The 15,070-nt window shown below is 46.6% G+C and overlaps 3 protein-coding genes across 5 annotated transcripts; 1 reads left to right on the top strand and 2 right to left on the bottom strand.

The window, feature by feature from the left end:
* Positions 1 to 651, top strand: LOC136546645 (UPF0651 protein YPL107W, mitochondrial-like). The gene has a single exon (XM_066538610.1). It carries the CDS (start codon positions 52 to 54, stop codon positions 418 to 420), a length of 369 nt encoding a protein of 122 aa, XP_066394707.1. The 5' UTR covers positions 1 to 51; the 3' UTR covers positions 421 to 651.
* A 163-nt stretch (positions 652 to 814) lies between these two features.
* On the bottom strand, positions 815 to 4,200 carry LOC136546644 (subtilisin-like protease SBT3.6). 2 transcript variants are annotated; one of them, XM_066538607.1, is made up of 11 exons: positions 4,061 to 4,200; positions 3,870 to 3,964; positions 3,686 to 3,783; positions 3,388 to 3,543; positions 3,160 to 3,271; positions 2,482 to 3,025; positions 2,294 to 2,391; positions 1,980 to 2,219; positions 1,765 to 1,879; positions 1,468 to 1,672; positions 815 to 1,403 (listed from the first exon to the last, which is right to left on the bottom strand). In XM_066538607.1, exons 1-11 carry the CDS (start codon positions 4,124 to 4,126, stop codon positions 835 to 837), a joined length of 2,298 nt encoding a protein of 765 aa, XP_066394704.1. In that variant the 5' UTR covers positions 4,127 to 4,200; the 3' UTR covers positions 815 to 834. The 2 variants fall into 2 exon arrangements, with proteins under 2 accessions (XP_066394704.1, XP_066394705.1); XM_066538608.1 differs by having other exon boundaries at positions 1,980 to 2,216.
* Positions 4,201 to 8,897: 4,697 nt separating this feature from the next.
* LOC136546643 (uncharacterized) lies at positions 8,898 to 11,715 on the bottom strand. 2 transcript variants are annotated; one of them, XM_066538606.1, is made up of 5 exons: positions 11,457 to 11,715; positions 11,102 to 11,271; positions 10,064 to 10,139; positions 9,578 to 9,648; positions 8,898 to 9,496 (listed from the first exon to the last, which is right to left on the bottom strand). In XM_066538606.1, the coding sequence occupies exons 1-5, from the start codon at positions 11,623 to 11,625 to the stop codon at positions 9,374 to 9,376; spliced, it is 609 nt and encodes a 202-aa protein (XP_066394703.1). In that variant the 5' UTR covers positions 11,626 to 11,715; the 3' UTR covers positions 8,898 to 9,373. The 2 variants fall into 2 exon arrangements, with proteins under 2 accessions (XP_066394703.1, XP_066394702.1); XM_066538605.1 differs by having other exon boundaries at positions 9,578 to 9,651; positions 11,457 to 11,714.
* Positions 11,716 to 15,070: the final 3,355 nt, after the last annotated feature.

Raw genomic sequence — 15,070 nt, 5'->3', positions numbered from 1 at the left:
CTTGCCTCCGCGACCGTCCCCCTCCTCCCCTTTCGACGAGCGAGGGGCTGTATGCTGGGCGCCGTCGTCCGTGTCCCGGGCCCGATCCTGCTGCCTCTCCTGCCCGGGCCGACGCGCCCTCTCCTCCTCCGCCGCCGCCACTGCCTCCCGCCCGAGACGCCCATGGCCTCGGCCACCTCTCGCGACGGCGGCACCGCGAAGCCCGACGCCGCGCCCGCGCCAACGCCGCTGCCGCTGCCGCCCGAGAAGCCTCTCCCGGGCGACTGCTGCGGCAGCGGCTGCGTCCGCTGCGTCTGGGACATATATTTCGACGAGCTCGACGCGTACGACAAGGCCCTCGCCGCCCACGCGGCCTCCTCAGGCTCCGGCGGCAAGGACGACTCCGCCGATACCAAGCCCAGCGACGGCGCCAAGTCCTGAAGCGTGCCTCTCATGTGTAATGACCTCTTCTGTTCCCAACCGAATTAGATTGATTGCTGGCCGTCTCACCAGATTCACATACTCCGCTACCAATTCTTAACACTGAGACATTACAATATCATTGTGCTTGCTGGGGTAGGTATGTGCTAGATTGGGATGCTTTGTCAATTCACCCTCATTCTTGTGTAACAAGAGAAAGTTACGATTTACCACAAACAAATGAAAGATTCAATTTCTCTGTGTCAAGGTTAGCACTTTGTTCATCTTAATCAGTAATCGAATTCTAGTCAAGGAACCCCAACCAATCACCAATGCCATTAGAATCGGGAGAAATTAGCAGGTTACATCTTGTCTGTCTCACCATCACCGGTGGTGAGCGAAAGGTAATAAACACACACTGACACACACAATAGCTCATGAATTGACGTAGAACTTACTAATCATCGTCCGAACCACCAGAGGGATCCTCACGGTGTGCACGCCATCCTCCCATGTCAGGCTGCCGAAGTTGTATCTCCCTTGCACCTTCAGTTTGGCCTGGAATGTCACCTTGAACGTCAACCTTCGCAAAGTCGAGTTGAAGGTCAGGAGTGAGGGGCTCACGGTGACGTCCACCCCTGGAGGAGCTTCCACACGAGCTCTGTACTTCGACAAGGCTGAGCCAACGTTTGTGACTGTTCTTGATACAGTAAGCGTGCCCCTCAGTTCGGGAATAGTGATGGATGGCAGGTTCAGGTTCAGCTGCGTCTTTGGTGTGTGCTGACAGGTCTCATGCTGTTGAGTCATGGAGCTGATGGCCGAGACGTTGTAGCCCATGGAGCAAAGGAAGCGCACATAGTCAGATGTCCCCATGTCATACACAAGACCGGGGTGTGCAGCCCTGTTTGGATCCACATGACCACCTCCGTAATCGAATGGGTTCGCCTGATTGTAGGGTGCCGCCTCGGATACAATTTCAAACCCATATGTGTCATGGACATTGGCTGCAAATGTGTTGACTTGTTAGGCTCAAAACTTCTTTGATTAGAGAAGCAGATGACGAATTACCTGTTGTGACAAGTGCTGATTTTACTGCAGCAGGACTCCAATTAGGATGCATTGATTTGAGGAGAGCAACAACTCCTGAAATGTGTGGGCAGGACATCGAGGTTCCTGAATCAATCTTGAAGTTCACAGATCCAATGGCTGATGATATGGCAGCAGCAGGAGTCCATGCGGCCAAAATGTTGACACCTGGAGCAGCGATGTCTGGCTGCAGAAGAAGGTGCAGGGTTTTTTCAGCCAACTAGGACAGGTACTAATGTAGAAGTTTGGTCAACTGTTGAACTGGAGGAGATCTTTTACCTTCAGAACAGAGGGGGACAGAGAACTTGGACCCCGAGAAGAGAAATATGCAACTTCTGGGCCAATCAGTTCTCCAAGAATTGTTTTTGCTGAGCCAAACTGAACTGTTGGGTTTCTGTGTATGGAAAATAGAAATTAATGGAAAGTTGCCGACAGCAACAGCATATTGCTAGATTGTTGTAACTGTTGAAACACGTGCAGCACTGTTTGCATACCTCATGCTAGTAGTGTATGCGAGTATAGCTGTTCCAACTTGATAGTCTACTTGAACACTGGGAATATCGAAAGAAGATGCAATGTCCTTAGTTAAGAACTGGGCGAAGATAACTCCAACGCCACGAGCTTTCTTGACAGTCTCCACTGCCACTGAAGCTGATCTCTGTGCCCTTGTTTGGAAGCAAAGCACCACATTTCCCTTCACTAGAGTAGAATTCAGAGATCCTGCAGTGCAGCTTCTGCAAAGACATCAGCCAATACGGAAGTCGAGCTAAAGGTTTGATCAGAAGAGATTGAGGATGACAAAGTTTACCTTGCATCTGTATCGTCTGCATTATTAGATGCAATGTCTTCAGCATAGACTATGCGCATGCTTTTTCCAGGATGCTTTCCAGAGTACAGTGTTTGACCCTGCACCATCAGACATCAGAATGTGAGCACAAATATTTGCATATGAGCCTTGCATTACAGCCCAAAACTTCAGATGAATGAAACTCTTACCACATAGGTGCTATTGTTGCCTAGGGTGACCTTTCCGAGGAAAGTCCTATCAATGGTGCCAGCAGCAACGGTCACAATCCATGGCGCCGAGTTGATGACCGTCTCTGAATAAGGCCCAGAATTTCCTGCGGAGCAGACCACAACAATCCCTCTCGCGACAGCATGGAAGGATCCAATTGACAGGACATCATCGACATATGCAGGGAGTGGTGGTGCTTGGCCCAGGGACACTGAGAGCACATCGACGCCGTCATGTATGGCATCGTCAAAAGCAGCAAGGATATCTGCAGAAGTGCAATCCCCGGTGGCCCAGCACACTTTGTAAACTGCCAGTCTTGCCCTGGGTGCCCCTCCCCTTGCAACACCACTGGCAAGGCCCCTGAAGCTTGCATCCGCTACCAGAGCGCCAGCAGCAGTGGAGGCTGTGTGCGTGCCATGCCCAACGGCGTCTCTGGCAGACATGAACTCATAGATGCCGGTGGTGTTCATCTTCCCGTACTCGGCTTCATACCCTTTGATGTACCATTTCGCGCCTATTATTTTCCTATCCTATCATGAATTTGAAGTCACTACGAGGACAACCCCACCAGTAGAATTCTCCCACTCTTATTTAAGACAGTGAAATTGTTTTTTGCAGGCAAAATAGTAAGGTGAAAGAAACCCAAGCGCAGGGCCAACCTGTTGCAGTTGGAAGCATTGAACCTGTCCCCGGCGACGCATTGCCCTTTCCACCGTCGCGGAACCTCGCCAATGCAGTCGTCTCTAAAACTGGCCGACTCTGGCCATATTCCTGCAAAGTGCGAGCCACCAGGATACCTCAGTCTTCGAATTGAAATGTCAGTCCTAATCCCAGTTGTTACTAGTAACTTTACTAGAAGAAAAAAATATGAAGGGAAATCGCCTCACCAGTGTCTAGCACACCAACAATGGAATCCTCACCGAATCTACTCTCTGAGAGGATTCCAACCGAGTGCGACGGATTCACTCGCATGAAATCCCAGCTCCTGGTGGTGTGCAGGTCAAGAACACGATTCCGCACCACTCGCACAACCCCAGGCGAATCTTTGATACCACAGTTCAAATTGAGCCAGAACACACAGGAGACCAGCAGGGGTTTTGTCAACGTCACACACACACACACACTCACATGGAAGCGAAAGGACTGAGCAGAACGAGACACGAGACTAGCGAAGTGTGAGCTCACCGGCGAGCCGCGCCGCCTGGCTGTCCGTCAGCACGGCGGCGAACCCGGAAAAGCCATGCCTGTAGCTGTAAAGGATGGCGTCCTTGGCCGCCTGCTCGCTGCAGAGCTCGACACCGTGACTCGTTAGGGGCACGGGCATCGTAAATACTAGTCAATCGACAGGGTCGACGAGTGGTGGCCTCACCTGCCGAGAAGGGCGGCGAGCATGCCGTGGTGCGAGTCCCGGACCAGCGCCGGGTGCAGCTCGGGATTCCTCTCCCCCATGTACACAATGTACACCTGCAGGAAACGGAACCGCATCATTCAAGGCAAGAACCAGTCGTGGATCGGGAAGCTGAACCACTAGTGCACAGGACTCCGTTCAGGCTCGCTCACATTGCTGCAAGAAGAAGGACCAAGCCGAAGCAGCAGCAGGAAGAAGAAGACCAGCGGGGCAGCCATGGCCACCGCCACCAGGCACCACAGGTAGCTAGCAGGTCGCCGGCAGCTCAAAGCAAGACGAAGAAGCTAGCGCAGGTGGGAAGGGAACCGGATTAGTGGAGTGGTTTGAGAGGGGAGGAGGAGGGAGGCGCTAGACTATAGAGCCTTTTAGCCGTAAGCCGTTACCAAAGATGCTCTAGACCATATCTCATTAAAAAGTTTAAACGCACATCAATGTCGTTAAACTTTTTTATCTTTCACACCATTCCGTCTACCTTCTGTTAGATTTTCATAGTTTGACAACCCTAATATACGGGCTCGACCAGTGACGATGCCTAAAATACCCTTCTTTCTCTAGCCGGTGGGCCTGACCAATGGCGTGGAAGGCAAAAAAAAAAAAAAAGTTTAGCGTCATGGCATCAGAATATGTTCAAACTTTTTAGTGGCGTGTAGATCAAAATCATCTTTCGTAATGGCACGCAGATAAAAGGCTCTACAACCTGTTCGCTTATTGGTTTCAGCCAGGACTTATCAGATAGTGAACAGTATTTTTCTCTCCTAACAAACCAACACTGATCAAACTTATCAGTCTAGAAACCAGCAATCAGCCGCTAGAGCTATAGAAGGGTTGGGGTGCCGTGGCCTCCTCAGGAACAAGGAGGCTCTCTCGCTTTCTCAGCTGTCTGGCTGGCTGGATTGGATTCAAATACTACCGCACTGTTGCAGCACGCATTGGGTTCCTCCAGTTTCCTGAATTTGGCACTATGCAAAAAGAAGATTCTCCATCACATTAAATTTGCGGTATATGTATGAAGTACTAAATATAGATGAAATCAAAAACTAATTGTACAGTTTGATTGTACTTTGCGAGACGAACGTTTTGAGCCTAATTAGTCAATGTTTGGACAATTATTATCAAATACAAACGAAATGTTACAGTATACTACAGTGCAACTGTATTTCAGACGGCGCCAACTCTGGCCTGAACTAAACGCGGCCTTGTTTGTTTACTCTTTTTGTTCTCCCGTCCTGACGCAGCGACGTGCGTGCTCCTCGCCTCGGCCAGTCAGTCGGCCTCTGTTTCTTTAATGAAGATGATCTGATGACTGACCGCTGTCGTCCTCGTCCATCCTCCTCCTCTGGCTGGCGGCTGCCAACAAAATTAAGGCCACGTTTAGTTCGCTGCCTGATTGGGCGCCGCCTGAAAAACGGGCACTGTAGCTACACTGTAGCGTTTTGTTTTTATTTGATAATAATTGTCCAATCGTTGACTAATTAGACTCAAAATGTCCGTCTCGCAAAGTACAACCAAACTGTGCAATTAGTTTTTGATTTCGTCAACATTTAGTACTCCATGCATGTACCGTAAATTTGATGTGATGAGGAATCTTCTTTTGTATAGTGTCAAATTCTGGAATTTGAGGCATCTAAACATGGCCTAAGCTGTGTTCTCTGCGTGCCCCCCCCCCCCCCGGTGTGGTCATGTGGTGTTCGGCCAAACGCGTCGTGCTCGTTGCCCAGTGCGGCGGCGGTGCCGTGGCCCGTGGTGGAGGGTTTCGGTCCCTTCTCGCGTTGCTTTCTCCGCATTTTCGTGATGGGTGGAAGGTAATTTTTTTCTACTAGCACCAGGAGAAGCTGCGGCGATTCGAACGTTGCGTTAGGCTCGCCGGCACCTACCCCGAGTCCCCGACCAAGCACTTGCTACAGTGTTTTTTGGAGGGAAAATGTTGTTGCAGTGTGTTTTGGGGTGGTTTGAGTGGCTTTTGTTTATCTTGCTTTTGCTGAAAAGACAGGCTAAAAAGTATTGTTTACTGATTCTCTGTGAGAGTAAAATATTATTATTTTATTTAAAAAGTACGGCTAACCGAACAGGGCTCGCTTCCAAGCCTGAAGGAGATCGTTGCTTCGTGAGCAGCGGACCACACGTGCGAATCATTGCCTCCTCGTTTGCCGCTTCTCCTCTAGCTTTGCTTCCGAAGAAACGCTAGCCTCCAAGCAAGCGGTACGAAGCCCTTTGTCCTTGAAAAATAAACTAAAACACTGGATAATTTAAAAAGAATACCGATAAGTGCAGCCATTTAATATACTGCCTTGGTCCGAAAATGATGCAATTCCACCTCTATCCGTAGTTCAACTTTCTACAGTTTGACTAGGATATAGAAAAAGTATATCAGTATTTATAACATAAGATAAGTGTATCATGAAGATATATTTTATAATGAATCTAATGACACTTATTTGGTATTATAAATAATGATAAGTTTTAATATAAATTGGACTAAACTCAATATAATTTGATCTAATCAGATGCTAAAATTGTATTCTTTTCTCAATCGAATACCTTCAGTGTGCCCACACCACTAGCTCTCTCTCTTTTTTAGTCAGGTAATGACCAACTCCAAAAATTCTTGGAGATAGGGCTATACCACGACTCTTCGAATTCACTTAAGCATGAAATGGGCGATCGTGGAATGGACCAAGAAGATTACGATCCTTTGCATTGTAAGGTGCATTAGATCTCTTGTGTGACGAATTATTTTGCTATTATGCTTTCATGCAAGCACAGCCTCACAAAAATGCTGCTTGCATCTTCATTATTTTGCATAGGGCTGCGGATGAAGAGGTTACATTACACTAAAATACTCCCTAGCCAGTACATTCTCAGGAAGGGAACATTCCAATGTACCACTTGGATCTTCACTATAACAGATTTGGTAACATCGGATCAAGTAAAAAATAAGCAGAGACGCACTACAGAGACAACCAGTTGACTCAGGAGTGGACTTTAAAGATAAATAGAATCAGTGGGCGCCTCTTTCACCTTTTGACGCTGAGGCGCTGAGCAATGGCCTCTCTTTAAAAAAAAAAGATAATAATGGTCGGGCCTGCTTTGATGCTTTCTCACTTTCGAACTTTTACAGCAGCACACGTCGCTAGATTTCGTCCGCCTTTTAAACGTTCGTTCAAACACCAGGCATCTTTGATGGCGTCGGGTCATGATGCCATGCGTTTGCTGAGCCCTGACCCTTAGCACCTGATGAGTGGCAGTGGCAGCAATCAGCAGGAGCGTGGAGATCACCAGGGTCCGGGGGACACCTCTCTTTGCAAGACCTACGGGCTGCTTTCCTTGTGTCTGAGAAAGGCCGAATAATTTGCACCTTTTGCACAAATCATCTGAGAAAAGTTGCAGCGGTGTTTCCCTCCCTCTGTTTCCAGCCTCAAGTACAGAATGGCAGCGTCAGATTTATTTTTTCAATGGATACGGTACCGTTGCATGGCCTGGCCTGCTTCAGGTCAATGCTCAGAGTAATGCTTCATGAGTGAACACTTTTCATAGTGGCATGACACCAGCCAGGAGCACCCAGCAGCTCGCCAGTTCGTAGCTGTACGTGCTTCTCCCTGCTCCATCGTCTACATCTCTCTCCTTTTCTTAAACTTTTTATATTCAATTGAGTTTATAAAAATAATATTAATATTTGTCTTCAAATAAGTCTATTATAATATTTATTACATATTATAAATATTAATGTTTGATCAAATGCAGAACGGAAATTCAGAAAACGCCCAGCTGGCCAGCTGAGCCACGTTCCGAGCACGCCGTTTGAGCCGTGACAGAGAGGAACGGGAGGCAGCCAGGCAGGAAGGAGCGTGGGGGCGACAGAGGGCGATGGCAGGAGTAGGTGAAGCATTTACTGGGCACGGATCTTTCATGCGACTGATGTCACGTGATGGCATGTCAGGCTCACCGTCGGGTCGGGCGTCCGGTGCGCCCGCCCGTCGGCCGTTGTCCCCGGCGACCACGAGTCGACGACCACACGCCCCACTGGCCGTGGCTGGTTTCCATCTTCAGATAGCGAGTAATCGGAACAAAGGATGTCTATAGTTGGCGATCCATTTAAAGATATGGTCGGAGAGTATTTTTGTTTCACCAAAATCTCTATTCCTATAAATCAAATAGGATATAAAGAGTCTCTGGGAGTTGTTCTAAGCAAAATGATAATGTGGCATTGTAGTTAATGAAGAGAGAAAATAAAACGTTTTTTTTATATAGAAAACTATGTCTGCACGAGTAAAGATATGAAGAGACGTAATTGATAGATGATATAAGAGAGAAGACATTTGATTATGCAAAATTTAATTTTGAAGAAACTATCCATCGTGAATGTTGTTTCTATATGTTATGTCTACTTGGAGACCATTTCATAGTTTCTGGACCATGACTACCCTTACTAGTTCACTAATTAACACGAATTAGTTCTGAAAACGAGTGGACTAATATCTAGTTCTATGCAATCTGAACAAACCCTAAAAGGAGCCCATTGATTAGTTCTAATAAATAGTGGACTAATATCTAGTTCTATGTATTCTGAACATACCAACCTGGCTGAGTTCTTCTATTTTTACATAACACCCATATCTCGTATCTGGTAATAAGGAGTAAAGAGCACATGTACTGATTGTTTACCCTCCTGCTTATATAAACTTTCTTATAATCCATCGTGTGTTCAACAAACACCCAATTTATAAGCTTGTATCCAAAAGCCCCAGCTTATATGTTCCTAAAGCTACAAAACTACTAGTAGCTTATCTTCCGCATCTTATAAGCTGGATTATATAAGCTGAGAGATAAACAAACAGGTCCTAAAGCAATGAACGATTAATCTATATTCATTTCGAACCTAGTGAACAAGATTTATCTCCTACCTTTCAGTAAGGCGATTACCATTTGCAACTCTGAACATGAGATGTGACTCTGAATGTGAAATTTTAAAAGAAAAAAGTGTCGCTTAAGTGACGACGAGGAAATATCATCGCCTTCCGGTTAGCAGCAGGAGAATGAAAAATCTTTCACCCCTTTGAACTGCACTGTGACTTGTTGACATTATTCATCAATACACCAAACGAAATCTGATTTTCGCTTCAAACACGCAGCAAGTTATTTGCATGTACATATGCAGCCGTAAATTACAAGCACCCTGTTCGCTTGATCGTTTCTGTGGCTTATAAGCCGGCAGATGCTGTTTTGTTGTGAGGGAAAAACACTATATCATGGTTGATAAGCATGGCTGATACGATCAAGTGAAGAAAGTTGGTATCCCAGAAAGGCTCCATTTTTAAAAATCAGTGACGAAACTGGAGCTGCTTCTTACTGAGACTATAAGATCGATGGATCGACTCAGGTAGTCCTTATGTAAGGTTTCCAGCAGCAAGCCATTTCTTCAGCTCTCAACCTGAGCTAGATGATCCCTCAGTCCCTCGGCATGGCTACTACTTTGGTGGGCGACGATCAGGGTACAATATGTCCTGAATATTTTCCTTGATATAATGGGCTGTTTTGTTTAGATTCTTTGCAACACCTGAAGCGACCAGTCCAGCACTCCTCTTAAACCTGCAACATCCATAAAAATCAGCAAGGCAATATATCGAAGTGGGGGATGGGGATCAAGAAGAGGTATGAACAGTAACTTTCCTTTCCAAGAATTCCTGCCTCGACAAGTTTGCAGGTCTCTGTTGTCCTTGTTGGTGAGAGCGGGTGGTAGCTGCTGCTAAAAGAAACATGAAGACATTACTAGGATAAGTTCAGTCTCCAAACAAAAGATCAACTCCAGAAACAGTTCGCTGAGAGCAACAAAAACAAAAGACCAGAAAATAAAAATAAAACCAAAACTTTCAGGATGATAGATCATTTTGACTAAACATCATAACAACATGGCATAATAGTATAGTAGTAATACAGTCAGCTCCTGTCTGCATTTATCAAATGAAATGAAATGATCCTACGTACTATACCATATTTGGATATAACACTGCAGCTGACTTTTGTTCAAAGTATAGTCCATGTCGAACCTAATGTGCTCAGTAGGAACAAATCATTCCATCTTTAACGTAGGGTCACCGGGGATGAAATTAGAAGAGGATGAACCACTAGATATAACATCAACAGAAAACTTCACATACCATCCTTTGCAACATGTGCTAGAGCTTGTTCAGCTGTCGATGGTTTTTGCTCGACCAATCTGCTGTCCACCAATAACTGCAGGGACATTTCGCACTCCTGTTAGGACTGTGCACATAAGCTTATCCTATGAGAAGCTTCAACAAATAGAAAATGTATGGTATGCCTATCAGTGAATCCTAAAAGTTACATGTATTAAGAGGTAGAAAGTTCATTCATATTCAAAGAGCAAATCATACTCAAAAACATAATCTCACAGCAAAGCATATGGAGTTTTTTTTTTTAATGTTGAGTTCATTCGTATTCAGTGGGGTTGAGGTAAAGGATTCACAGAAGTCACATGTGCTGATGAATATCACACCCACAAAATGCAAGAATCTTTTCAGGGTGATTAGGAATCAAAACAGTGATTCTTTGTAGTGCATGAGGCAGTCAAAAGGTGAGATCATATTACAGGGTTAGGTCAGATTGGGTGTTCTTCATATGATGCTGATGGTAGGCAGAAAAAAAAAACACTCAAAAGGATATCAAGATTCCATAAAAAGGTCAATATAAAACGGTTACCGGCGGTATGGAAAAGGACACTTTCAGAAGGAATAGCAAATATAAGGGCAACAGTAAATCTGTATCTCCTTGTAAGGTTGTATATGCACTAGCATTATCATGCATCCATGTAGTTAATTTTGGAATTAGAGCTCATAAATCTACTGTGAATCCTGTTCCTACTTGAGACATTTGGATTGCTGATTTGTCGGAATATCAACAAATCTTGCATTAAGAGAAGGATGCAGAGAAATACTCATTGGTTAGCCCATAATTTCAGTATGAAAGACTATCTGCTAGATCAAAATCTGGAGAAAAAAATCGTGGCCCTGTACTATGTTCTAATCACTCTTACCTTGCTATGTTTCGAAGATATGAAATTTAATACAAACAAATCAGATACACATGCTGGCAGCTGCATTGGGCCATTGGGGAAAAAAAAGGAAAGCTGCTAAGTTCAGAGATTCTCAGACTGTAAAAAGGAGAGGAAAACCAACCTCGAGGCCCCTGCAATACGGCAGCAACGTCTTGCCCTCGCTCTCACCACCCTGGCCGTCCCTGTTGTCCACGAACATGGAGTAACCCGCGCACCCGTACCTGAACCGCCTGAGATCATGCCCCTGCGCCGTCGCCTCCTCCTTAGGCTCATCCACCACGTAGTTAGGAACTAACACACCAAATCATCAATAACCTCGTGAGATCTTCGGATCAGGCGTAATTCAAGTCAGATTTTTTTCTTTCAACTTTGAAAGAAACAAATTCGCATCCAAAAGTACACAAATTTTGGATTGGGCCGCAAATATCAATCAAACAGATTGCAGAGTTCCGGCGTATCGGGTTAGGGTTTGTGACCTTGGGGGATGGAGCGGGGGATCCCAACGCAGATTGGGTTGTAGCCGCGGGACTTGAGCACTGACGAATAGTAGAGACAGCCCTTGCACGACTTCCCCTTCCGCGGCGGCGCCATACCAGACGCACCTCCGGCCGCCGCGGCGCCGGACTCCGGCGATGCCTCCACCATCTCTCTTTTCCCCTCCTCTCCTACCTCCGTGCCGGTCTGACCTCTGACGGGCGACGGCGAAATTAGCTATCGAAGGGAGAAAACCCTGCTGGCTGCCATGTGGGACCGCGGCTCTGCGCCTTGTTGCATACACCCAACAAACCGATCGATCCGCATCACACGGCTGGAAAAGAGCCCTAAAGGCACTCGTGTTATAATTTTACACGTAGCACCCCTGTGGAAGCGGTATTTCCTCTTCCGATCCCGTTCATCTCCTCTCCGCGCAAGTGCGGTTTACCGCATCCCCACGCTTTGTTTTGAACTTGTTTAGTCTCGGTTTGTAACAGATGTTGTAATCAGGTTGCTGATAGTTTAGCTACCTTCGCCGCAGGTTTAGGAGTTGGTGATTCAGTCATTCAGACTTGTTTTATGGATCATGCATCGAATTTTTTTATTCACCTGGTCTCGTTGCATGTTACCATGAATTTTTTTAAAAAAAACTGAAAAGCTCACACTCTCACTCATAAGACTCAACCCCTGTCAACACGGCCCACGACCCGATAACGCTCCCTCCGCATATCGTGTTAGTCCATCTCAGCACGATTAGCAGGCAGCCCATTGCGACCATCTACATCCCATATATAAACAAATCAAAATCCTAACTTTAGCCCCATCATCCTTCACCCCTTCACCCAGCCAACGCATCTACTCCGCTCCCCTCCCATCCCATCTCTAGTGGGACAGTGTCGACACAATGGTGTAGGGCATGACCCCAAGCATCTCACGGAGCAGCGGCGAGGGAGGCGCCCCCGACCAGTTCACGAGGCGGCGGCGCGAGAGACGCGGCCCCAACTAGCTCGGGAGGCGTGGCCCCCCTCCCTCGAATAGATCGTGTGGCACCGCTACGGCCTCGGTCGACTCACACGTCGGTGCATAGGGGATCAAGCAGGGACTTGTATTGGCGTCAAGGTAGGTTGATCCCGCTAAACCCCAGTAGGGTCGTACTTGGGCCGAAGGCACAACCCATGGACACGCACGACACGACACGATAAGCTAACATGGACATGCCTCAAATGGGCCTAGTCCGTCCATTTGACCATCTATACCCACGTGATACCTGTTGTGGATTCATAACACTCCATAGTCCATACATGTGCATCGATCACATAGGGCTTGTTTGGCAAAGCCCACTTCTATTCTTCTCTAACTATGCTCCTTGATTCTGGTGGGGGGAGCAGGTGAAATTTGATTCTAGAGTGATTCTGCTGGGGATTGATCCATATATGTGCATCTATAACACGTAGGGAATGTTTGGCAGAGCTCCACTCCTAGATTCTCTAGCTCTGCTCCTTAATTCTCTACTGGAGTGATTCCACTTGATTCTGGTGAGGGTGCACAGTGGGGAGTACGTGAGAATTGATTCTAGAGTGACCCAACTTCCCGCGTAAATGGAGAAGTGATTCTCGTCTCCTCCCTACTAGAATCTATGTGTAGTTTTGCTGTTTGAACGAGGTGTAATTCTCAAGAGAATCTGCTCCGAGAAGTTTTGCCTGATGCCCCTATAGATCTTCATCAACTTTGTTCCTAGCCAAGACATGCGCTTCATGAGGTTGGACCTCGTCACCGACTCAGCAAGGCACTTGGCCCTCGCCACCACCTTCGTCATGAGGCCAAGTCTATTGTCGCCAACAATGTGGTCAGACTCAACCCATCTGAGTTGGTCATGCTATTACCGGCAACATCGCCACTGCCAAGTCTCTAGAGTTTGCCACCGCCAAATAATTACCCGCCTCCGTGATTGCGAACACAAAGTAACCCAAAAATTTGTATTTAAATCACCCATTTGTGCTATTACAAAACATCATATAGAGCAACCCCAAATTTACATGTAATTACCCCCCTATCATTATGATAGATAATCTACTTGACCTCTTAAATTTTCTTCAAAATTACCACTTATGTAGTTATTAAGAAAACTAAAACATCCTCTCAAATATACTTATAAATTACCAATATCTTCTACCACAAAAAAAATATTTAAATAAGTATAAATTACACATATATATGTTTCTATGTTACACACTTCTACTAATATTAATATATTAAAAACTAATTAAAGTAAATATACAAGACAACCATGCAAATCAAGTACAATTGCAGGCATAAGCGGCGATAAATATATATGTTATATATCAACAATCATGAAAATATAGGGTACATATATTTTTTTTGAGAATATATAGGGTAAATATATAAGTTGAGATGATGGTGTAGGCCAATTGTCATTAATGGATATCTCATTATTCTGGCCCAAGACTGCCCAACAGGAGACCAATTTCTTTCTGCAATTCTGGAGCACTCAAACCTTCAAACGTGTTCTTATGTTGTTTTTAAGAGAGAATTCTTTATTTGGCACTGAAACAAATCACTCTTTCGTATTTAGCACTAGAAATTTTCAACTTCCTTATCTAGAATCAACTTAAAATCCCTTCCGTATATGGCACTTCCGTCCATTTGAGGCATCCCTCTGTTAGTTGACTAGAAAGACCATGTCAGCTTTTCATTAGAAGTACCAAAATGTCCATGTTTATTTTGGTCGTGCGCAGGTCCTCGGCCTTGTGCGTGCGTCCATCTCCCCATCTCCTTTCTCCCATCGCTCCTCTCTTCTGAAAACAAGAGACATAAACCCTAGAGAGAATGGAGGCCAGAGATGAGGATGGGGAAAAGGAGGCGCCGGCCGCCGGTGCCCAGGAACTCACGGGGTGGGTCCCCCAGCTCAAGGCACCCCACAGTCAGCCAAGCTCGCCCCATGGTCGTAGATCGAGGCGCGGGTCCGACGGGGAACGCGGTGGCTGGGTGGGCTCACCTACCGGCGTTGGCCCCATCTCGTGGTGAGTGGTGCACGGGGGGCGGCCTCGCCCGACGCATTGGCGGCAGCTCGTGGGGCAGCGGGGCATCCTCGCCCGATGGCGCGGGGTGCAGGCCGCGGCGCGGTAGACGTGGCGGGGTGAGCTCGCCCACCGGAGCTCCAGCCAGACTGTGTGGAGGACTGGGCGTGGTGGCCTCCCCAAGCAGCAGTCCCAGTGGCGCAACGGCCGACTTGTCCAACGGCGCGGGAGGCGACCGCTGTCACCACCATGCGGCTTGCGATGCCGGAGCCCATCTTGGAGAAGGCTCCGTTGCCACCAAAGAGTGAGTACTGCGACTCTTCCTTTCATCGATTTCGTACGTGTTGTGTTTTACTGAACATGTTGTGTTGGTTCAACTTCTTAGTTCAAGTGTGAGACAGTTCTCAACCTGCCATGTCTTAGTTCCATCTTCTTTCTGTTCATTGAACTGAATTGGTTTTGTTCTTGTTAAGGTTAGGCATCCTCTTCTTCCCTATTTTAGTACTGATGATGGGACCAATATTTGTCCTTTGTTTTTCATTGAGTCCTGATTGGAAGTAGTGAAGTTGGAAATATAA

This window comes from Miscanthus floridulus, chromosome 3 (genome assembly GCF_019320115.1).
Source record: "Miscanthus floridulus cultivar M001 chromosome 3, ASM1932011v1, whole genome shotgun sequence".
Taxonomy (NCBI): Eukaryota; Viridiplantae; Streptophyta; class Magnoliopsida; order Poales; family Poaceae; genus Miscanthus; species Miscanthus floridulus.
This window is presented reverse-complemented; position numbering and strand designations above follow the sequence as displayed.

Excerpts from the sequence above, each read along its gene's own strand:
- LOC136546645 (XM_066538610.1), top strand. The coding sequence starts at position 52 with ATGCTGGGCGCCGTCGTCCGTGTCCCGGGCCCGATCCTGCTGCCTCTC.
- LOC136546644 (XM_066538607.1), bottom strand. The coding sequence starts at position 4,126 with ATGGCTGCCCCGCTGGTCTTCTTCTTCCTGCTGCTGCTTCGGCTTGGT. Across the intron at positions 2,220-2,293 it reads GCAGACGATACAGATGCAAG|AAGCTGCACTGCAGGATCTC; the intron begins GTAAACTTTGTC and ends ATGTCTTTGCAG. Across the intron at positions 1,673-1,764 it reads TGTCCCCCTCTGTTCTGAAG|CCAGACATCGCTGCTCCAGG; the intron begins GTAAAAGATCTC and ends CTTCTTCTGCAG.
- LOC136546643 (XM_066538605.1), bottom strand. The coding sequence starts at position 11,625 with ATGGTGGAGGCATCGCCGGAGTCCGGCGCCGCGGCGGCCGGAGGTGCG. Across the intron at positions 10,140-11,101 it reads CGTATTGCAGGGGCCTCGAG|TTATTGGTGGACAGCAGATT; the intron begins GTTGGTTTTCCT and ends ATGTCCCTGCAG. Across the intron at positions 9,652-10,063 it reads AGCACATGTTGCAAAGGATG|CAGCAGCTACCACCCGCTCT; the intron begins GTATGTGAAGTT and ends TGTTTCTTTTAG.